A 23,918-nucleotide genomic window follows, 5' to 3' on the forward strand; every position below is an offset into this window, starting at 1 on the left:
TTGTGAATTTACGACAGCCAAGATTGTTCCTTCTCCTCCCACAAACCGTGGCTGGTGTCTTCTCCCGGTGTGTGCATGTGTACATATTGGTATAATATGATATCGATAATGGGTCACTATAAAACTGACGCAAGCAAGTGTTATATCGTAATTACATTAGGGAAAAAAAGTACCAGCAGATGCACATGAATATATCGTAAATTCCAGCAGTATATTCAATGTTTCTTTATTTTCCCATAACATTATTTGTTTTCCTATGCTTATTAATTTTTTCAGTTTTTAAAATCAATGCAGTGTAGGTTTTTTTCATTTTCGTCAAGGGTGCGTCTTACATTCGAAGATTTTTTTATTTCCAATTTTTCCTTCAAAAATTGTAGGTGCGTCTTACATTTGAGGGTGTCTTAGATTCGCGTAAATACGGCGATTTAATTTGTTTTTAAATGATAAAGATATTTCTTTCTTGCATACTGGAATTAAAATAAGTAAGGAATAAGTAACAGTTCAAGAAATAATCCCGAAGTAATAACATACTTGTCAAAGCTGACATAAATAAAGTCAACGAAATACTGCAGCTTTTTCAAACGCCACGACAAACTACTTAGGTAGACAAATTTTGATTTTTAGTAGAAAACGGCGTAGAAATGCATATTTTAACGAAATATCAAAAATGAAATTAACTTCATTTCAAATTGGTTACATACTCACCTGACTATCTGGCCTGGATTCTGCTGGATGCGTGAAACAAAATGATGAAACATGGCATCTCCATGGGGTGGGACACCACGTTCATACTTTTCCAAGGTAATGGCATCACCTTTTCCTCCATCAGACATTGGTGCTCGCTGCGTCAGTTCCTGGTAAGTAACGCCTTCCTTCTGTTGATATTCTTGCAACAAGTCTCTTTCGTGTTCAGACAGTAAAATACCGTCACTCACTACCTCTTCCGCCACACTGATAAAACGTGGCTCAAAAACTGGTTCTAAGTTCTCTGGGCGACTGACCACTTCTTGGAATAAAGCGATCACGTCCACTTGCGTAGAAGTTGGTGTATCAATACATACTACCTCACTTTCATCACCTTCAATTTCAGCGGTGGCCACCGGCGAATGTAATTGGCCAACTGCTCCGGCCGAATTGGCGTTTGGGTCTTCCACAGCCAGATTCTGCAACTGCACTGCTATGTCACTATCATCGTCATTGTAGCAGGACTCAATGCGATTGGTTCCAAAGTTACCAACACATTCATCATCCGGGTCATCGGTATCAACACTAAGATTCCGTCGCTGGATAATATTTCCATTCTCTTCCTCATCCTCACTGCCCCAGTCGTTGGCGTCGTCACACCAATCGGTGGTGGCTACACAGCCAACATCTTTCTGCTCACATGAACCTTTAGTAGATTCCAAGGTCTGACTTCTTATACACACCCAACTTTAAGTATAATAAAAGAAAACAATCGTATCAAACACATTGTGAAAATAATCTCTAGATTTATAGAGTAAAATGTTACATATTAAATATACCCTATTATGCATAAATGATTAAATAAAGTACTTCCCTTTTTTTTGTTGAGTAGTGGTTTATTTTCTTCCTTATACGAGGCGTGCACGAAAAGTAAGTGCCGTTTTGAAAAAAATACTAAAACCGGTTTGTTCACGCCAAACTAGTTTTACATGAAAGAGTACGCCTTAAACTCTTTTTCGACCTAGTTTCCATCAATGTTCAAACACTTGTCATAGGTGGTAACCAACTTGTTCAAACCTTCCTCAAAGAAACATCCCGCCAGTGACAACAACCATAATTACATAATTCCACAGCGGTTTTTGCGTCGTCGTCACTTTCAAAGCGCTTACCGCCGAACTCGCGCTTCACATGCACGAACAAATGGAAGTCAGACGGCGCCAGGTCGAGGCCGTCAGACTGCACCGTCTATTCTCACTAATTTTTTCACCCACTTTCCTCACTAACTCATCAGTCACAACAGAAGGCTGCCCACTTCCTAGTTTGTCATGGACATTTGCCCTCCCTTCATTAAACTGCCTCACTCACTTTTGCACCATTCCATCACTCATTGCACGTTTATCGCAAATCTCTGCAATTTGACGATGAATTTCGAACGATGTAACGTTCCTTGCATTATTAAGAAAAAAACGAATCCCACAGTTAGTGGGTTCAGCAATTGTTTTAAACATTATAAACGATCACAGGACACAGTATAGTCGCAACACTCAACCGTACTGGGGTCAGCAGAGAGGCAATGAAGCAGTGAAACTAGCGCGGAGCGCCGACAGCAGCGCTGCAGTGGTATTCAAACGAAACGATACTTACTTTTCGGACACGCCTCGTACTTGGTATGAAAGTTATTTTGTAAATGATTTGGGTACAAAACCTCGCCTGGCCAAAACCTCGCCACCCAAAACCTCGCAGACGAAAATCTCGCCGGGCCAAAACCTCGCGCCCCAAAATATCGCCATACACAAAATCTCGCCTGACCAAAACCTCGTTGTAATGATCTCGCGACAAAGAATCTCGCCTGGTCTAAATTAAGCGAGACGTAAGTGTCGCCTAGGAAGAAATGTCGTCAGGATAAAACCTCTTCACGACGATTTCTTCAATGTAGAATGTTCTATATATTACTATATGTATATATTTATTAATAAAACATAATTACATTAAAATAATGACAAGAAAAATTCTAATGAATGCTTTGGAAATCTCTATATATATAAAAATTAAATGACCATGTTTGTTACATTATACCTCTTGAGCCATCCTACCGATCTCAATCAAATTTTCAACATAGATGAGGTTCGAGCCTAGGATGTCCTTTATAATTTCACTTTGTCGGCACAACAAAAGGGAGGGGGAGTGGGATATATATATATATATACAGAGCCGTAGCTAGAGATTTCGGCGCCTGGGGCGAAGTAGAATTCGGCGCCCCTACTCTCACCACACCAAGCTCTTCCTTCCTTTTTTTTCTTTTTACTTATAAAAAAACCAGCAGATATTGTTATACTACACTGAATTTTTATTAAGCTGCAGGCGAGATTTTGGCCCACGAGGATTTGGCGGCGAGGTTTTGGCCACGCGATGTTTTGGGTGGCAAGGATTTGTCCCGGCGAGATTTTGTCCCGCGAGGTTTTGCCCAGGCGAGGTTTCGGCTCGGCGAGATTTTGGGCCGCGAGGTTTTGTGGTCCGCGAGGTTTTGGCCGGCGATGTTTCGGCCGCGAGATTTTGTCCGTATCCCTTTGTAAATGGCAAAGTATATTCGAGTATATATAAAGTTATCTACGATTGTAAACTATCTGATCAAATATAAACATGATAAAAAAGAAATAGACACTAGAATAAAAGAACATATGGAACGCTAAGGACAAGGAATTAGCTGATCGGAGTTATTTTGGATTATCAAAACACCTACATGAACCAAAACTTTCTATTACGAAGGTAAACATTCTACATAGAACTTCGTCACTTTCAGAAAGATTTGTCCAAAAATCTTACTTTATTAGAACGAAGGAAACAAAATTAAACCTGGATTAAAGCAGTCTAGTTAAAACAGTAGGATATACCATAAATTTACGGCTAATTCGTAAGTAAAAAACTAAGCATTGAACTTTTTTCAAATTTATGTTTGTAGTAGTGCGAGAGTATTGTTTTTCAGTAATTTATCAAAATAAAATATTATTCTACACAAATTTAGGACCAAAACAAGGAATAGTCATACTTATTAAAAAACACCATCAAAGCACCCGAAGCTATCTAAAAGTGAACATTTCGGTAAAAAGTTACTGCTTTTCTCAGCACATATCTTTTCAGAATATAATATCACATTGTATACGGACAAAAAATCCTATATTAAATTTACATAAGGAAGATCTTGATAAAGGTGAGATAATATTATGAACAAAACTTTGTGCCAAAGACTATAAAAAGGGGGGAAAGGAAAATGAGGAAATAATGAGATAGGATATCTTTATTAACATCTGGAATTATTAACAATTATTTTTAAATTTAACACAGGTAACGGTACAACATGGCAAATATTCAGCAGATATAGGTTTGGTTAAGCTTCACCCATTACATAGATATTTAGCAGCAACGTGGAAGTTTCATTGTTGTCGCTAACATAATTTGGAAAATTTGGAAGTGGGGAGAAATCAGAGCTGGGCAAAATCAAATAAAATCAATTGCAATTGATTTCAATCAAAAAATTTGCAATTAAATTTACGTCAATTGTTAATTGGTCACCAGGGAATTAAAACTTATACTCGTTGATTGTCCATCGCAAAAGTGCAATTGAAACATTTAATTGTTAATTGCAATGGAAGTCAGCAATTAAAATTGAAGACAAGAAGACGTGTGCATATTATGTTGTCCACTTGCAGTTACTATTTTACATATTTGAAATAAGGTACTTATATGAAATGCTGGATAACGAAAATCCCTTTGCCACTCTGGGACGAAAGCGGGGAAAGGCAGTTTTTTGATATTAAGTTTATAGTTATATCCCGCTCGAAAGGACTCTATATGCTAGTCATGCACACAATTTACGAACAAAACATCGAATGGTAAAACAACTGCTGAGTAAAACAACGACTGCAGCGATTAGCAAAACATACCCTATCGAAAGTCTTAAAATTAGGGGGTAATTGGGAATAATACAGTTTCCGGGTGTGGAGTATATCCAGCGATTGCACACATGCAACATATATATCAATCAACTTATCTTGACAAAATAAAGCGATCGGTATCGTAATTGGTCACTTCCGATACACGGTACTTAATACAATTTTGTAGGATGGGGTAATTCGAACGATTGCACACATGCAATATATACGATCGTCTTGACGAAGAAAAGTGATCGGTACCGAAATTGTCATTTCCGGCCAGGCACTTCCGCTACATGGTACTTAATACAGTTTAAGGAATGAGATATTTCTAGCGATTGCAAATATGTAACATATATATAGTTACAACTCGTCTTGGAGAAAGAAAGTGATCGGTACCTGAATTGGTTACTTTCGGTCTACTACCTTCGATACAAGGTATCTAATATAGTTTCCGGAAATGTGGTGTTTAAAACAATTACACACATGCAATATATATTTCAACTCGTCTTCAAGAAGGTAAGCGATCGGTACCGGAATCGGTCACTTCAGGTACGAGGTACCTAATACATTATCCGGGGAAGGGTATTTCCAGCAATTGCACACATGCAATGTATATATCAATTAATTTGTGTTGACAAAAGAAATCAATCGTAACAGAAATTAGTAACTTCCGGTCAACCACCTTCGGTACAAGTTTAACAGTTTCCGGGATAGGAGTGTCAAGATGAGTTAATTGATATATATGTGCGATGTATGTTTCCAATCACTAGAAACACCTCATCCTCGGAAACTGTAGTGTATACGTGTTACTTAAAGTTACTACGTGGAAGTTATAAATCGCTTTCTTCCATTGAGACAAGTTGATTGATATACATGTTGCAAGTGTGCAATTGCTGGTTAACACCCCACTCCGGTAGCGTTAGGTACCGTATACTGAAAGTGGTTGGCTGAAAGTTACCAATCCCGGTATCAGTCGCTTTCTTTTGTTAAGACGAGTTGATTGATATGTATATGTTATGTATATGATTGATATGTATGAAATCGTTGAAAATACCATCACCTGAAACTGTTAGGTACTATGTACCGGAAGTGACCGATTCCAGTATCGTTTGCGTTCTTTCGTCAACAAGAGTTGATTGATACATCTGTTGAATACCAGGTATTTCTAGAAACACCCTACTTCTGAAAAATGTATTAAGTACCGGAAGTAGTTGTCAGAAAGTGATATATTTTGGTACCGACAGCTTTCCTTTGTCAAGACGAGTTTATTTGATATATATGTTGCATGTGTATAATTCTTGTAAATACCACATCCACGGAAAATTATTAGGCACACTGTGATGGAAATGACCAGTACCCGTACAGATTGCTTTCTTCCGTCAATACGAATTGATTGATATATATATTGCATGCGTGAAGTCGTTGAAAATACCGCATCCCTGTAAAGTGTTAGGTATTGTATACCGAAAGGACCAATTTCAGTACCGTTTGCTTTCTTTCATTAACACGAGTTGATTGACATATATATATATATATATATATATATATATATATATATATATATATTGCATGCTTGAAATCGCTGGAAATATCCCATTCCCGGAAACTATTAGGTACCGTGTACCGGAAGTGACAGATTTTGGCATCGACCACTCTCCTAAGTCGAGTTGATTGATGTATATGTTGCATGTCGCTGGAAACACTCCATCCGTGGAAACTGTATTAGGTTTGTACCGGAAGTAGTTGGCCGAAAGTGACTAATTCCGCTACCAACCGTTTTCTTTCGTCTAGACAAGTTTATTGATATATATGTTGCATGCCTGCAATCACTGGCAATACCTCACCCTCGGAAACTATTATTCTGCGTAATTTAATTTCGCACCTGAGCTGCTTCGTGACGAACTAGTTAGAGTATTCAGCTTTGGCGTGGGAGACGGGTTCGATTCCCAGCGGGAGCTCATGTGGTTAGGTTTCCATTTTAAGCTGTAGGTCCATATCTTATATAGCCTCGCTACTGAAAGGGACGTTTAACTGAAATCGAATCAAAGTAAATGAAAAATCGCTGCTGACAAATTTCCCTCGAATAGTTGTAATTTTCCTTGCCACACCACCTGCGGTGCAAGTAATAGTTACAAACGACCTACAATTATTAAATATTGTTTACCGGTATTGAACATTGTCAATTGTTTATTGCACCTAATATGGAAGTCTGACATCAATACTAAACATCGGCAAGCGAATTTGCTTTCACAGGGTAAAACTACGGTAACTTCCAAACTATTCGAATTCAATACTCAAACTTGAAGTAGTACATCTAGAACTATAGGTTGCAACAGAGGAATTAAGATGAAAGATAGATTCTGTTCTCCAGGTGCTGAATCCATATCAATAATCCATTACTCGGTATCTCTTAGTGTTTTGGCTCTGTGGAGCTTAACATTGAAACAAAGTTCTAATTGATATCTATCACTTTCGGTTGCAATAAAGGACTCAAATCAGAGATCAAACATATTCTTGCAGTACTGAAACTTTATCAAAGAAACTTTTTATCGCTATCTATTTCCGTTTTAATCGTTATGTGATCAGTGTAACAAAAAAAAAATGTTCACAACTTTCGGTTTTAAACTAGTGGTGGGCCCAAAAACAGGTTTTTCGCCGGAACCGGTTTCGGTTTTCTCCAAAACCGGTTCGGTTTTTCACCTGATCCGGATTCGGTTTTCTTCAAAATCGATTCCGTTTTTTTTTTCAAAATTTGTTCTATTTCTGACCAGAATGGTGTTTCGTTGTTCTCCGGAATCCAAATCCATTTCCACAGAAATAGTTTTATGTGTTTTCGAAAAGTTTTCACCGAAATCAGTTTCGGTGAAAAGCCGAACCGGTTTTGGAGAAAACCGAAATGTCGGTTTTTCGGGTTTCGGTTTTTATAGAAACCGGTTTTCGGTTTTTATAAAAAACTGTTTTGCCCATCCCTATTTTAAACAGACAGATAAAAGTCGAAAAAAAAAACACTGTTAGGACACTAAATCTGTGTAAAAAAATACGATTTTTGATACCCCTTCGAAACGTCTTAGCCCTATGGAAATAAGTATTGAAACAGGCAGTACTAGTAAATTTCAACTACTTTCAGTTTTGGCACAGTGTTGCGTGTGGTGATGGTATGTTCTCTTCAGATGCTGAGCGGTTGTTGAAAATCGCTTGTCGATATCTATTACAGTTCTTCTTCTATAGTGATCAACGTTGAAACCGGAATTCACCGATTGCCATCACTTCCGATTTACACAGAGGTTTAACAAAGGAGATGGAACCTATTCTTGGGTCACTGAATCAACTGCAAAAAACACTTTTCGATAATTTTTTAAATCTTTTTTGCCCTATGTGAACCAATATTGAAACCGGAAGTACTAGTAAATTTTAACCACTTTCGGTTTCAGTAGATTGTTATAGATAGCATTGGGATGTTTTTTGAAGACGCTGAATCGATTTCAGAAAACCGCTACTCGCTATCTGTTATCATTTATTTCTATGAAGATCAATGTTGAAACCGGAAAATGTTGATTTCTACCATTTCCGGTACTAGGTAGAAACACATGTTTTATAATAAATTGTATGCTAATATATACTGGTTGATAATTGCTAGGAATGAAACAAATTTTCAGCCATAATGTATTATAACAAGTCAGGGTGCAGTAAGTGATCAATATATGAGTGCAAATATTATGCTCGCTATATTGCGAAAATATGACAGGAAATGGTCATCATGAAAAGGAACAGAACCTGAAAAACCAAACAAACACATGGAGAGCACTATGGAGTAATAACATAAAATGTCAGGTGTCATGAGTAGAGAGGAATTCGGAGCAGATCAGTAAGGCGTATGACCACCTCGGACACCAATGCATACTGTATGTGTGTTTGCCATCCTGTCCACGAGAATTCATGAGTTTCAAGAGTATGTTGTTCCATTCTTCCCCTACGGCAGTTTTCAGGACCTGAGGGGTCAAAAGTGGTGAATTCCTCTGTGCAACGCGTCGTCCAAGAACATACCAGGTATGCTCAATGGGATCAAGATCAGGAGAATACGGTGGCCAGTAAATAATCTCACGCTCCAGGGTTTCTTCAACTTGGCAGTTCTGTGTAGACGTGCGTTGTCGTCCATGAAAACGAAATCTGGGCCCACTGCACCACGAAAAAGACGAACATATTCTGTCAGGATTTCATTACAATACCGTTCCCCGGTTACGTTCCGCTTGCACAAATGTGCAGTAGTGTTCGTCTAATTTTCACGATGTCTGGCCATACCATAGCAAGAGTGCCATCATTCCTGTCCAATTCACGGATGTCGGTGAATGGTAACGTATTCCTAGTTTTCAATACACCAATTGATGGCCAGAATCACTGGACATATAGAACCATGACTCGTCCATCACGATGTACCATACACTACTGTAATCTGAACAGCGGGGGGTGGGGGATATTAAAACAAACTTAGAGCTTCCGCGCATACAACCTGACACTATTGGGTCGTCGTGAAAGTATCCGAGAAACACACGAACAACTGACGCTCCGGCAAACTCACTAGCAATTTGCGCAGTAGTGGTAAGTCTATTTCTTCTGGTCAATTAGCCAATGTAAATATTCTGTCGAGCTGTTGTACACCATGCATACAACCATTCATCTGGTCACAGCAGCTTTCTTCAGTCGGGAAATAACGCTTTGTACTACTCCCATCACACATGCAACCTCTGTAACACTTTGACCGGCCTCAAAACAAACAACAGCTCTTCCACGATAATCACTGAGATGAACCTTTTGCATCATTTTCCAACAAATCAATTAGTTTGCACTACAGTATTGTACTCACAACAGCGCCTGCCGTGCTTGGCCGTGTCTTTTGCGTGCAACCTTCTGAATCATTCAGTCAGTCAGTCTGGCGTTTGTTCGTGAGCAGGAACTTCCCACAGCCCAGCTGCCTCTCATCTTGGATGCAATGACTTACTAGTGCCATCTACTGATATAGCCAAAGAGCCGTGCTCTCAAAACTTATGACTGAAAATGTGTTTCATCCCTAGCAATTGTCAAAGAGTGTATTAAAGAAAAACGTGGAACTCATGTCGGTGGAAAATCTTGCCTCCCCTTGGTTACCTTACATTTTTCATATTTTATCCAACACTGTTTTAATATATTTGGCATTTACCATTAACACTGCTGACAATATGGTACAAAGAAGAAAGAAATAAATGACTTTTTTTCTTTCTTTTTAAGATCCCACTATTATGCTCTTTAGACTAAAGGAGATGTATGACTAACGAAAGAGAAGATTATTAAATTAAATTTTTTTTGTGCTCTTCACCGGGAATCGAATCTAGGACCACATGTACCAAAGACATACACTAGCCACTAGACCAGCGAGGAGGGTCCTAAAACAACAAAATCTGGCCACGCCGCAGGTAGCTCAATTAGTTAGACCAACAGCTGGAAACAAATGGAAGATCGAGAATTTAGTTTCCGCCCATCCTGTGTTCACATTTTTCTTTTTTTTTCTTTTTTTTTACTTAAACGTCCAAGGATTATGCCTCGAAGTTAAAGGAGATGGCAATGACAATAATGAACGAAATGTGAGAACCCCGAGAAAACCCACTCATATATGGCGTTTATCCACGACAAAGACCCCTTTGGCGAGAGCTGGGATCGAACCAATGATCTCCCAGCACCAGAGGCGAGCACTCTATCACTGTGTCACCGCAGCCCACATTCAGCCTTTTCTGTTACTAGAATACGAATTGTTTATGCCACACCACGGTTTCGTATGCTCATTTGATACGTCAAGAATAAGTAAGGGAAAGGAAACGTATTTACATGAAAATAATGTGAAACAAAGACCAGCCTTTGATTTCTTTACCTAGCAAATGTATTGTGTGGAACCGAGAATGTGAGTTTTAGGTCCTTGCACTTAGGTTGAGAACGGAAATCAATCGACACATTTACTAGTTCCTTTTTCTTATTGAAGCATTACTCAACGATTACTGCTATTTCACTTTATTTGTTTAAAATATTGCGAATACAATATCAAGTGTTTCAAAGAATCTACTGTAATTCTATCGGCAAATTTTAGAATGCGAATCACTACATACAAACGTAGCTTATTTTCACTTCAGGATGGTTCAGTACTACGGATTGGAATAATATTGGTTGTTTTCGATTAATTCCACATGTAATCGCTCCCCCTTACCGAAAATGTGTTAAAAAACCTATGTTTGAACAGGATTTATTCATGTACCAAAAAGCATCACCAGTGCAGTAGCTAATAGGAGTTAGCCGTCAAACATATTTTTTGCAGTAGCTGAAATGCCCGTTCTTCGCACGGGGAGAATATATTTATATTAAGTCTTTGAACATCATTCTCCTCTTAGGATACTCATAGAAGATGAATTTGAATTTGAACGGTATTGGCAGTGTCACTATTCATCTCAGGGACCTCGAATATTATGGATTGGACAGTAATATCGGTCGTTTTCGATTTATTTACGTGTGTCCCCTTACCGAAAATGAACTAAAATCTAAGTTATGCCAGATCCATTCATGCATCAAAAATCGGTCTAGCGGACTGAGAGAAGTTAGCCGTCAAACATATTTTTACATCATACCTCTCATACTTGACCCCGTTGCCGAAGTGTGCTAAAAAAAATATAAGTAAGCCAAGGTACACTCTTGTACTAAAAATTATCAAAATCGGCGCACTTAGGAGATCGTGGACAAACATCGTTACATTAATTTTATATACATAGAAGATGCCCCTTTGCCACTCCTTCAACGGAAATTTTAGAAAAACGCTTGGGGACGGGTCCTATTGTTTTAAATTAAGAATGTATTTATCAAGTTTCATCTTCCTAAGTTGAGAGTATTATAACATACTCAATTTTTCGCATAAATTTTGAAACTTCTGCTTCCCCCCTTAGGATATGCAATGTAACATAATATATTACCAATGTAACATAACCAAAGTTCAAGGTAGATTATGGTCCAGTCATGTACCAAAAATGATCAAAATCGGGGGAAATCGAAATCAACGGCAGAGATCGTTACATTAATCTTTATATATATATATACGCAACATGTTCCCTTTGCCCCCGCCCCCCTCACTTTTAAACGTGAATTTCCAGAAATGCTGGACCATGGGTTTCATTATTTTAGTGAAGAGTTTGTACATATATCAATTTTCATGTTTGAATGTTAAGAGGATCATGACAGTCAATTTCTGGCATAAATTTTGACTCCCTCTCACTCCCCCCCCCCCTTAGGATATGCTTTTTAATTACAATAACATGATAGAAACCTAGGTTATAGTACGGTTCTCTCATGCACCAACAATCATCAACATCGATCGAGGGTCTAGTAGTAGTTCGCGAATAAACAGTTTCATTTATTTTTGTATGTATACAATCTCCCTGCCCCTTAAAACGAGAATTTTTACAACGCTTGGACACGGATCCGCCTATTGTAAATGAAGAATTGATATACAAAGTTTCATCTTTCTAACTGTGATATTTCCCATAAATAGAAGCTTTGCTTTGTTATAATTAAATATAAAATAATTATTTGCTGAGCAAAACTATTTATTTTCATTAAAATTCAACACGTGTTACGGTTTCGCCAACTAACTCTTTGGCTTCATCAGACACTATGTGATACAGGATAACTGAGAGAAGAAAGATATCTTAGCTTTTGCATGTATATACGATTGTACAGTTATCCTGTATCACATAGTGTCTGATGAAGCCAAAGAGTTAGTTGGCGAAACTGTAACACGTGTTGAATTTTAATGAAAATAAATAGTTTTGCTCAGCAAATAATTAGTTTATATTTAAACATCTTTCTAAGTTGAGATCACCGTGAGATACTAAATTTTTCGCATAAATTTTGAACCCCATGCTCCCCCATACGATATGCAGTTTAACAAAACATGATAAAAACCTAAGCTAGGCAAGGGTCAAGTCGAGTGTCAAAAGTAATCAAAATCGGTCCAGCGGTCTTGGAGGACATTGTGAGCAAATATCGTTACATGCACTTTACAGATATACAGAGTGAGCAGAAAAACAGCCGCTGATTGAAAACGAACTTTTAATATCAAAAATACTATTTTGCCCAAGCTTTCGCAGTAGTTACGTAATTACAAAAAGTTTTTCGTAGAATTGATTGGAATTACAAACACGCGATATGCGCGTCATCTGTTATGCGAGAACCATCGACACGATAATCCAGCTCCAGCCAAATCTTGTGAAGTGCAGCAGATGTAATGGAGTTTACAGCTACACTCACGCGTTCTTGAAGAGCTAGTGGACCTAGTCTATGAACCTACACTACCACCCACAACTCTGAATGCTCTTGAGAAACACATCAGTGTAGCCACAAACTCCATTACATCGTTTACGGTTCACAAGATTTGGCCGGAGCTGAATTATCGTCTCGACGATTCTCACGTTAACAGATGGCGCGCACATCGCGTGTTTGTAATTCCAATCAACACCACCAAAAAGTTTTTGAGATTGTGTAACTAGTAAGAAAGTTTGAGCAGAATAGAACTTTATGTATTACATTTAAACCCCTTTCAACTGAAGAATTGTTTTCGTGCTCACCCTATACATAGATACATATGGGCTAAAAGCAAATGTCCCACACCTGTCTCAAAGTGTTTTTTTTTTTTCTCCCAAAAGACGCACAAAATCGTTATCTTCTAATCCGTTTCGAGCATATTTTGGGGGTAGGGTTTATCTGAAAAATTATGATAAGGCTTATTTTCTGGTTAGGTGTTATTTTCGGGGAAACACGGCACTCAAGTGTATATTGGCAACCTGCGTCTTTTTTCAGATGTGTTTTTCGCGTTTTCTAACGTTTTACCCATTTTTGTTAAATAAAAAATCAAGTATATAAAGCCTGAAAAAAAAAGTACTATGGGAGAGCAACACGATTAAAATACTAACCTCTCGCTCTGATTCCAACAATTTGGGTTCACACACCCAAATAAGTAAAGTGTCCTGTGATAAGAAGAGCTGTCCAACGGTGCATAGATTTGCAAAACCAAGGGAAGAGTAAATCCACAGAGTCTGCATTGCAGAGATGGAGAAATACTCAACGGCCAATCCTAAAAAGGTAAAAGATAGAACAAACGCATAAGAAACTAAGAACCATTTTGCTTAATCTTAAAATGTGACCATTTTACGGGAAGGAATTTCACAGAATAACATGTACTGTGACAATGGTAAAATAAGCAACATTAAGAGCTACTAACTTTTACTTACAAGTAGTACTGCGTAAAGCAGTATGTGAAGCTGTTAGGGAAAGACAAACAAGAATAGCAATTTTTTCCAGCAAAATAAAACTATAGACAACGAAGACAAGACTTTTTAGCGCTACAAAAGTTCGGTTTACCTTTCTGATATATATGATTCTGATATATAAGTTATAACGTGGGAAAGTCTCTGACGTAAAAGGTGAGTCGAAGTAAGCATGGACGCAAGAACATGTCACTAGGAAACAGGAATAAGGTGTAACATGGTGGTCGAGTTTTAAATGTTATGCGTGGTTGCATAACATAGAAGCTACTATGAGACAACACAAACATACAACGAATCTCGCAGATGCAGATTATTTATGTTGCACGAATTGTTCAGTGCTTGTGGCGTATGCTTGACATAAAGTAAACGTAAGACATCTTTGCAACCATCCAGGTGAAAATGGAGTAAATCAGGACCAATACGTTAGTTAATGTACTAAGCCACTAACTCGGCCATAATCGGTCCTAAGTTCGTGTTAAGAAAGGAAAAGGGCTCAAGCCATATGCGGTGGCCACTTGTCAAACGCTCCTTGTTGAACTAACGAACGCAGTCTTGAGAAAATAAAAACATCGCCTTCTATGCCCAGCTCTTCCTCATAGAGTCCGAGTGGAGATGGAATTCCGTACTGGAGAAAACAAGGAGTTAGAAGAGGCATGCAAGCCTCCTAAATGGGTCAATGACACGAACCATTTGACCTAGGAGCGTGCCTGACACCTCACCACGGTACCTTAGTTGGCAGTGAGAAAGGCTATTTAGCCGCATCTACGGGGGGAAAGTGATTGGTGCTTCTCAAATAGAAATATCTGCCTGATACGGATGAACCATACCACAAATTGGTACTGGTAATGTACGGTGTACCTCTTCCGTAAAATAAGATACATATGAGGCCTGATACCTTGTTATCCTTATGGGGAAGGGAGTCTTCGGATACCTCCCAAATCGGCGAGTAAGACGTGAAATGAATTCTGGAGGTGGTTGGTCGGGCGTCTGCGAGGTATTTCTTGGCGCCGGTTGAAAGACAACTAGGTAGGCAGGATCCAAAATTCAAGCATTTCCCCCCTTCCTGAGGTTGGTGGTTTGAGTTGGACTCTGCCAAATTTTGGTCACACAGTGGGATTCGGTAATTTGGGGCTATGTTTTCCAAGGGAACTTGCCTTATAATCTCTAGCAGCGTCACTGCATATGATAGTAGACCCCCATCCGCTAGGGATGATAAGACCGTAACGGATAGTGTAGTCAAATGGCTGGGGATCTAACAGTTTAGTGAATTTCTCCCTACGTCTGTTGTAAGCACTTAACTGACTGACCACAGTTATAAGACTTATCCTTCGTATCCTCGACGGTGACAAGACGAAGTGCCGGTAGACACTCTCCTTTTTCAATACTAGGCCACTATGACTCTGATGGGAAATCTCTTGGGCATTCACCGTGCGAGTTTTAGATAATCAAGAATGTCTGGCGCTTCTGCTTGTTTCCACAAGAAATACTGCTCTAAATTTTGTTTAGAGCGGCAGCCTTTCGCTCGGAAACTATGTGGTTTACGACAAAATTCATACGCATATTTTTTTTTTTTCATGTTTCAGTGTGAAGAGTCATCTTTCAAATTTATGACATGGTATTTACTAGAACTATTAACTTCGCGCGAGTGAACTGACATGTAGCATAGTATGTGTGGAATAGAAAAATCTGCACTATCAAGAACTAAAACTCACATATTTAACTTGCCAGTCAGTGTTATTATTGACTCGCGTACAAATGACACCAGCTTTCTGTTTTTGGCACTTTGTTCCTCCATTACTATCATAACTACAAACCGTATTTTCAGGCAAAAATCGTTTTTAATGGTTTCCAAGCTTGTATATTATCACTTTTCAATTTTTTTAACGTACACATTAACCAGGGCACAAAATTTACGGTCGCCAGGTCGCAATTGGCGAATAGAAATTTATAGCTCGCGACCCATATTCAGTAGGAATGGTTTCTGCCTAAACACACAGGGCTACGCAGTTTCTGTTTTGCACGAAAATAATTGTCATTGAGTGAGAAAAAAGACGATATGAGAAGTCTTCACAACGGACATGGAAGGTGAAGTTTTTACAACGTTGTAATTCGCACAACTCAACATTTATATGAATTGTCCAATTCAAAATTGATTATCCAGAATCTAATATCTGGTTGTATGACCTGATGTAATCTCTTTCCTTGTCAAATCAAAGGCTGTGGAAGAAAGACGTCTCATAATTTGTTCGTGAGAGATACTGGTGACCAACATGTTTGGATTGGCGAGTGCGTCTGACTTTAAAATTTTTCGCCCTGTATTAACAATAGGACAGAATATACGTACGTAGGTAGTGTTAGGCTGATAATTTGGAAGCATATTACAAATTCGTGGACTTTGCACAGTAAGTCGTCGTAAACGATCTCGTTTATCCATGCACCCATCGTCGCTGACGCGCCTACTCCCTACGGACACATCCCTTCGTTACCGATCGGGTCCCCCTGCTGGTTTCCTGTTCTGACTTGGTTAGATAGCATGCGTGCTTGTTAGTAGTCACATAGCACAAGTTGGTTCATGTTTTATGTACTGTAGTTTTTATGCCATACGCCCACACTGTATTTATACTCACGACTACGTCATAATTGCAAATAACAAACCGTAATCACTCCCAAATGATTTGGGGGAGAAACTAAATAATACTCAAAAACAATAATAAATAACGGGTAAAATATGTTAATATAGAAACAAACAGTAATACCTAAGTAATTTGTTTATCCAAACGAAAAGCATATAAATCATAAATCAACATATAAACAGCGCTAACAACTGTGGTTCGTTACTATGCAATTGTAATGAAAAGATAGCTTGTAGTAACCATCTAGCATAGGTTGGTATTTTCCTCACAAGTGAGAGTTTTAGTGATATATAAGTTTGCAGATATATTATTCACGTATCGCACATACGCTTGCAAGCACATTATACATCTATACGGAGTTGGTGAACACTTGTAACGAAACTAGGTATCCAAAAAGGATCATTAATAGAAGCATGTTAACTTTTGAACAAGTATATCTGGTGGTGCTATTCAACTTTACCTGTTTCATGTCAGCATGAAGCATCAAAGTGATTTTTGATTTGATCTAAGTTTAGCGTCCTGAACCTGCAGCTTAGAGCGGGATCCGAACCACTGAGCACCCACGTGAGCAACCACATGTGCACATGTGTATCTCGGGCACAGACAGAGAGAGTGGAAGACATGAAACTAATATTTCAATCCAAAAATGGAAAGTTTATTGTTACACAAATCTACGTGCTATCTTATTTTACAGAAGCTTACCTTAATCCATGATTTAATTCATTCATTCTTCACAAAATAGAAGAGCAGTACTCTTGATTTCAGCTTTACTTTAGAGAGCCTTAACAGTTATTTTCACACCGTCAGTCAAAGCGAAGCTGCGGACTTGTGTTGGAACAGGCGCGTCTGTGACGGTAAGTATGCACATAAAAGAGGGTAGCGGAAACCACCGTGTTCCTCATGTTACTAAATGGCTTACGTGTCGCACAACTTTACGGATCATAACTCAACACACTAATGCCATAAATTCCGCACTTCATGTGGTCCTAATAGATCATTACGTGATGAAAATCATACACTTTGGATAGTGCAGAAGGGATCCACGGATACCGAGTTCTTACCTGAGATATGCGTATCTACGTAAAAATACACTAATGAAAGTCGAACCCATTATACACGAATTCGCCCATTCGATAGTTAATAACCACAGAGTATAAATGAAGCGAAGTATCTTAAGTCAATGCGCTAATTCATGACGCGCAACTACAAAAGTATTCAAAAGTTAATATTTTCCATGAAATTCTGAAATTTACGTTACTAACTTGTTGTTACAAATTTGCGAGTAATGAAAACATTATCGGGATATTACTCAAAAGACCATTAGTAATTATAGTATAATATTATAGTAGTCTGTATCATCTTTACAATAAACCTGCACCCATTGGATTACATTTTTCAACACTTTTACGGATGCCACAGGTAAGATCTCGATATATTTTGATTACTTATTCCTCTTTTGAAATAGCATTCAATTTTTTTTTCTGTAAATTTGTGGCCATGCAGGTTCACTTTCGGCACACAACTCGAAATAATTACTGAAAAAACCGATGGCAGAACTTTGTCTTTCTACGATGAGCTTTTGTAAGTAAAAAATTTTCTGCAGGAATTCCAAAATAAAAAATCACGATGATACTATCATATTTTTATTATAACGCTACATGGCAACTCTTTCTGCAGAGGCGCGGCAGATTTTCTGCGATCACATCGCAGGTCGCGGCATGTTCCGCTGTGGGGTAGAAAAATTATAATTTTTCCACTAATTTCCTTCTTATTGTCCCCTAAATGATTTGTGCTGGGTGACATAAAAATATCTCAATTGGAAAAGGCTACATAAAATTCAAAGGGGCCATCGAAAGTTATTGTAGAAAACTTACAATCCTTTTACGATTTGCGCATAAATATGGCGTACGGATGCAAGGCAAACCAACCTGTGCTAAATGACTACTAAAAAGCACGAATGCTATCTAACTGAGTTAGGGCAATGCGACGAGCGGCAGAGAGCAGGTGCTTCCGAGGGGAGCAGGCGCATCAGTGACGGTGTATCTCTGGGTAATCAAGGATAGTGAAAACAAATGGGTTTTGGGAACGATGCGAATTTCAATAGCACTTATCATGGATCATATTATTAGTGCTCCACCTGTTAACACAAAATACAGCTTGTGTACACTGTGTCCGGCGGAAAACAGTATCTAATACAGTCATTTTTCATACAGATTCACTTATGATAGCCATCATAAACCATTTGTTTTTACACTAGTAACCCTACATTTGCGAACATAAAACACAGGTGTATTATTTTGGGGTTAACTGCTGTATCGCCGGAACAATTTTAGAATATTTACAAGATAAAGTGGAGAATTTATTTCGGTTTGTAAGGCAAAACGAGTGAAAGTCAGGTAAGGTGAATAGTTGAAGATTAAGAAAATATTTGTTGTTATTAATTCTTCTTAATGCTGTAAACGTCACTATATGTGGAGGCGGAAGGGACCATTTGGCGGATAGGAACACCTGTTATGATGTATGGGAATGACAATGTGGAAACGTGCGTAAATGACAAGATTGTCACATATTGTGTTTGAGTTTTATCGAGTTGTACAAAAATAAAGAGTGTCAGTTGTTGAAATTGTGTGAACGGCATCATCTACTAAACAGGCGAACAGTTTATCGTAAATAGGAAACGAACCGAAACTACACAAAAGAGGAACACCTAACCAAACCTAATCGCATCTAACCTAATTCAGTACATTTTGGTATTTGCAGTACATGGTATTTAGTATCTTCCACACAGTTATGCAACACAAGCCATACATTTTTTGACATAAAAAGTGTTTTTTCCACTATCCTCGTTTATGAGTATACCCACCGTCGCGGATACGCCTTCTCCCTACGGATATAACCCCTCGCTAACACTGGGGCCCCCTCATGCCCAGACTTCAGATAGCATTCGTGCTCTTTAGCAGCGATGTAAAACAAGTTGGTTCGTGTTTTATGCACTACGTAGTTTTTATGAGAGCCAGGGTTACAACCAAGCATTTGAGATGAGAAAACTAAATAATATCCTTTTTTGTCGTTTTTCATATGGTCGGGCGATAAAGCAGTAATGACTTATTTTGTATTTAATCCTATCACCTACAGAAATGTCTTATTTATAAATAAGTCTTTTCATGGAAAATTACTGAATTTTAGCTTACCTGTAAATGTTTCAAAGTGCGGTGTGCACAAAAGTAAACCAGCATCTTTGGCTCTCTAAAATAGGATAGCACCCAAATTTATCTCCCTATTCTTAATCTGTACATATTTCTTTCTTAATTCGTCTCATGACCCATTGGAGAATTGAAGCTAAAGTGAGCAGAAGCAGGTGTGTATATCAGAGATCTATGGCGACGACGGGGCAATTAGTTTCTGGTATGGTACTTCACGGTACTTTCGATAAGCTTACAGAATATACAGTTGTTCGACTTTAGTAATTTTTTCCCCTTACACTGTTTTGGATCAATGTTCCTTTAAGGGGGTCCAGTAATTTCTTCCATACGAAATTTGCAATTTCTCCACGTCTTTCCATTGATTTTCGTTTGACTACATAATATAAAGTTAGGTCAGTTTTGGACCCCGTTAACGGAACATGGACCCTGTTTTGTGTTAATGCTTGCATCTTTACAAGTTTTACTCTAAAGCGTCAACAAAAATTCACTCTTCAAGACATCTTTCTCTTGACAATATTCCAAATTTCCTCACAAAATTTCTATTTTGTATTCTGGATATACTCAATCTGTGCCAAATTCTAATTGATATAAACAGCAGCAATGCAGACGCAAACCATGAAATATATATTATAAGCCCTAAACTAACGCACATTTATTTTAATATATTTTTTGAATAACTAGCTAAGCTTCACTGGATGTCAATAAACGCATTCCAGCATAGTTAATACGAATTTGTAAATTCCTTTTTATTAACAATCCCGTTGTGATCCGCCAGCTGTTTAGTAATCCCCTTTCTGAAAAGGCATAAATAATATATAGATACATGAACGTAATTATAAATAATACAGCTCTCTAAATAAATTACAAAAGCGCATGCACCAATCAGCAGATCCAGTATTTACTGTATTTGAAGGTTAAGTTTTGTATTCGCGCCGCCAACCAACCTGTCCAACATACCGATACATTTGATAAGAAAAATCAGTTTGTGCCAAAAAAAATAATAACTTACTGGTTTTCCTCCTATTTTGCTTGTTGTATAATTCACCAGCTGTTTGTGTTTCTCTGAAATACACTCATCCTCGTATCCTAGCAGAACTGTCGGTCCTCGGCGAGCCATTTTGGATTTGAGTCCAAGTTTCGTCGGCTCGGCAAGTGGCGAAAAAAGCACAACACTCTGCGCTCGCTGCTTTATCCACGCGCGGCTATCAGCGATCGATTGCCGCAGAACTGGAAGTTCTACAGAAACCTTAAAGTTGAACTCCTCGTGAGTGCTACTGTCTGCTTCATTATTAAAAACAATGGAATACCTGTTAAGTTCATTACCAACGCAGATTTTAAATGGCAATATACATTATGTCCACCAATACACAGTATAAGGCAACAAGCAGCAAGTTAACTGCATTGCAGTTTTGTTCACATTAGGGTTATCAATAGACTAGTGAATTCCATATATGTTTAAAAATAATAATAATAATAATAATATAAATGTCAGCAATCAGATGTTTAACTGCTCGGAACATTCTCTGCACGCAATTAAAAAATGTCAGTTTCAATTTTGATCAATTCAATTGAATAGCGTGTGTCAGTAAAAGTATAACATAACAAGGAGTTGATCGCTTTTTCATGTTCATGAAAACGCGTTATATAGAAATTAGTCCAACTCTTTCGTGGTTAAGCGGTTAGCGTTCGTGCCTTATTAGTGGAACACCCGCATTCGATTCCCAGCGGGAGCTCATGTGGTTCGGATTGCACGTTAATCAGTAGGTCCAACTCTCATACAGCATCGTTGCTAAAAGGGACGTTAAACTCAAAATCAACAGAAACTAGTCGTAATAATAATAATAATAATAATAATAATAATAATAATAATAATAATAATAATAATAATAATAATAAAAGAAAAGTTTATTTTACTGAAGTTTCAGAGTGAATCTGTAAGTTATCATTGGACTTCACTATCGAGGAATATATATGCTTCAAGGCAGGACCGTGCCGTGGAAAATCAGCGCCCAGAGTGAGAGTATACGACGGCGCCCCCATACATATATTCCAAGTAATTTTTCCTTTCTTTTGCCCCTTTTTCTCCCGATTTTTTCGCCCTCTTACTTCGGCGCCCGGAGCCGTCGCCCCGCTCGCCCCCCCCTCCACGGCACTGCCCTGGTTCAGGTGCTATAGTTGTTCGTTTAGCGCTACCATTCATCACCAACGCTAAATTATGCATATTCCTACAGTTTAAGGTGGAGTCAACCACCGTAATGCGTTCAGTGCAACCAGTGGTTGCCAAGACTTTGTTTTGAATTAGTCCTTTTGATAGATATTATTGACAAATAAGCAGTGCCATGCACAGGGACGGCTTTAAGATTTTAATTTTGTGTAGGCCCGCTCCTTTGCTTACGGATACACATATACACATTTGATAGATTAATGGCAGTAGGAAATTACTTTTACAGCATTGGTTGATGCGTTTTGTTAAATAATTATCTACTTTAGTATAAAGAGTGGAAATATATGTACTCTTTATTGTATCTTTTAGCGTTTATATATTTTTGAAAACTTTTGGGTAGCCCATGCCTACACGCTAAAACCGCCACTGGCCATGCCGTGGAAAATCAGCGCCCGGGGCGAGAGTATACGACTGCACCCCGGTACATATGAGTGAGGTCGACAAACCAGCCGCGAAGCGTAAGAAAATTTTCAAAAATAAATCCTGCTTTTCCCTGATTTTGAACACTTTTTTAATTACTTTTTTCCTTTCGTTATATATATATGTACACAGAACGTGCATTATCCGAACATGAGTAACATCATAGGACCACTTCCTAAAGATTAAAATTGACCCTGGTCAAATTAAATATTAAATTGAAAAATATTTCTGTTGATCTAAAATATTCCAAATAATTTTTCCTCTCTCTTTTCTTTCCTTTTTTCCTCCCGGATTTTGCGCTCCCCTTACTTCTGCGCCCGGGGCCGTCGCCCCGCTCGCTCTTGCTCCACGGCACGGCACTGCAAATAAGAATGCTTAATCGTTGTCACACTTCAAGACAAGATGCATTGTGTATCAGCTAGCTGCACACTGAGTCCGTTAACATGTGTCTGCTTCTACCCACACCCTTCACAGCAAAGCAACATCAGCAAAACTTAATAATTGGCAATTTTTTCTGCAAAAATAGTATGTTACTTTATTTCTAATGAAATTAGGAATTTCGTTTATTTCCTTAAGAAATTTGACCGAAACATTTTGTTTTCTTTTTGTGCAAAAAATTCAACAATTAGATTTGTAATCTCTAATTGAGACATTTCTTTGTAGACTTATAAGCAGAAATCGAATAGGGAAAATAGCATAGGTGTCAGATTTTTCTATAAATTTGCTTTAGACATACCAATGATTAAAAAAAAGAAAAAAAGATTGTGTATTTCTACCAATATCACTCTTATTCGTATACCGGTACTGAATTTCTCAGCTTCGAAGATTAGGGGCCTATTTCTCAAGATAACAAGTCGTAAAATATCATAAGTAGAAATTCAGAATAACAGTAAAATTCATTTCTAAATACAAATGCCAGCTCGCGTCAAGTGAACTTTGTGGTGGACAAACACCGTGTTTGTGGGTTTCCTTGGGGTTCTCCCGTTTCCTCCCACTTTCTTCATTCCACCATTTCATTCATTTCTCATCATCATCATCATCTCCTTTAGCCTAACTGGTATAAACGTGGGACGTAAAACTTAAAGATTTCATTTTTTAAAAATAAAAATGCCTCTAATTTCTCATGACTTTATGGTATATACAATTATACAATATTTGATTTTTAAAAATACACTATTATTAGAAGACTGGTTGTTTTGAGAAATAAAACGATTACTACCGTTCTACTTTGTCCACTGACAATAGATTATTAAAAACAACGGATACAGGATTTGAAATACTTATTCGAACTTCATATACTGTCATTTTCTTCTCAAGTACATTTCCTCCTTCCCTTCCTTCCTTGATTCGCAGAATGCTACCGAATCCTTTCGACTTCCTTATTTTGATAGAGGTCGGTGACATTTGGTTTCGGACGCCAGTCAGTCACTGTCTGTGTGTTTGGTTTGGAAAGCCCCTTGTTGTTCCGAGAACAAGAGTGATTGAACTTC

General features: G+C 38.1%; 1 protein-coding gene across 1 annotated transcript in view; it reads right to left on the reverse strand.

Annotated features, from left to right (window-relative positions):
- The window catches only part of trus (programmed cell death 2 like trus), a 45,726-nt gene extending 24,504 nt beyond the window's left edge, over positions 1-21,222 (reverse strand). Inside the window, exons 1-3 of the mRNA XM_081756308.1 lie at positions 20,794-21,222; positions 13,595-13,755; positions 706-1,431 (exon numbers count right to left, since the gene is read on the reverse strand). Coding sequence (XP_081612434.1) covers positions 706-1,431; positions 13,595-13,755; positions 20,794-20,901 — 995 coding nt within the window. The 5' untranslated portion in view covers positions 20,902-21,222. The remainder of the gene's footprint in view (positions 1-705; positions 1,432-13,594; positions 13,756-20,793) is intronic.
- Between the last annotated feature and the right edge of the window lie 2,696 nt (positions 21,223-23,918).

The sequence above is a fragment of the Thermobia domestica genome, chromosome 4 (genome assembly GCF_964235325.1).
Source record: "Thermobia domestica chromosome 4, izTheDome1.hap1.1, whole genome shotgun sequence".
NCBI classification, from domain to species: Eukaryota; Metazoa; Arthropoda; class Insecta; order Zygentoma; family Lepismatidae; genus Thermobia; species Thermobia domestica.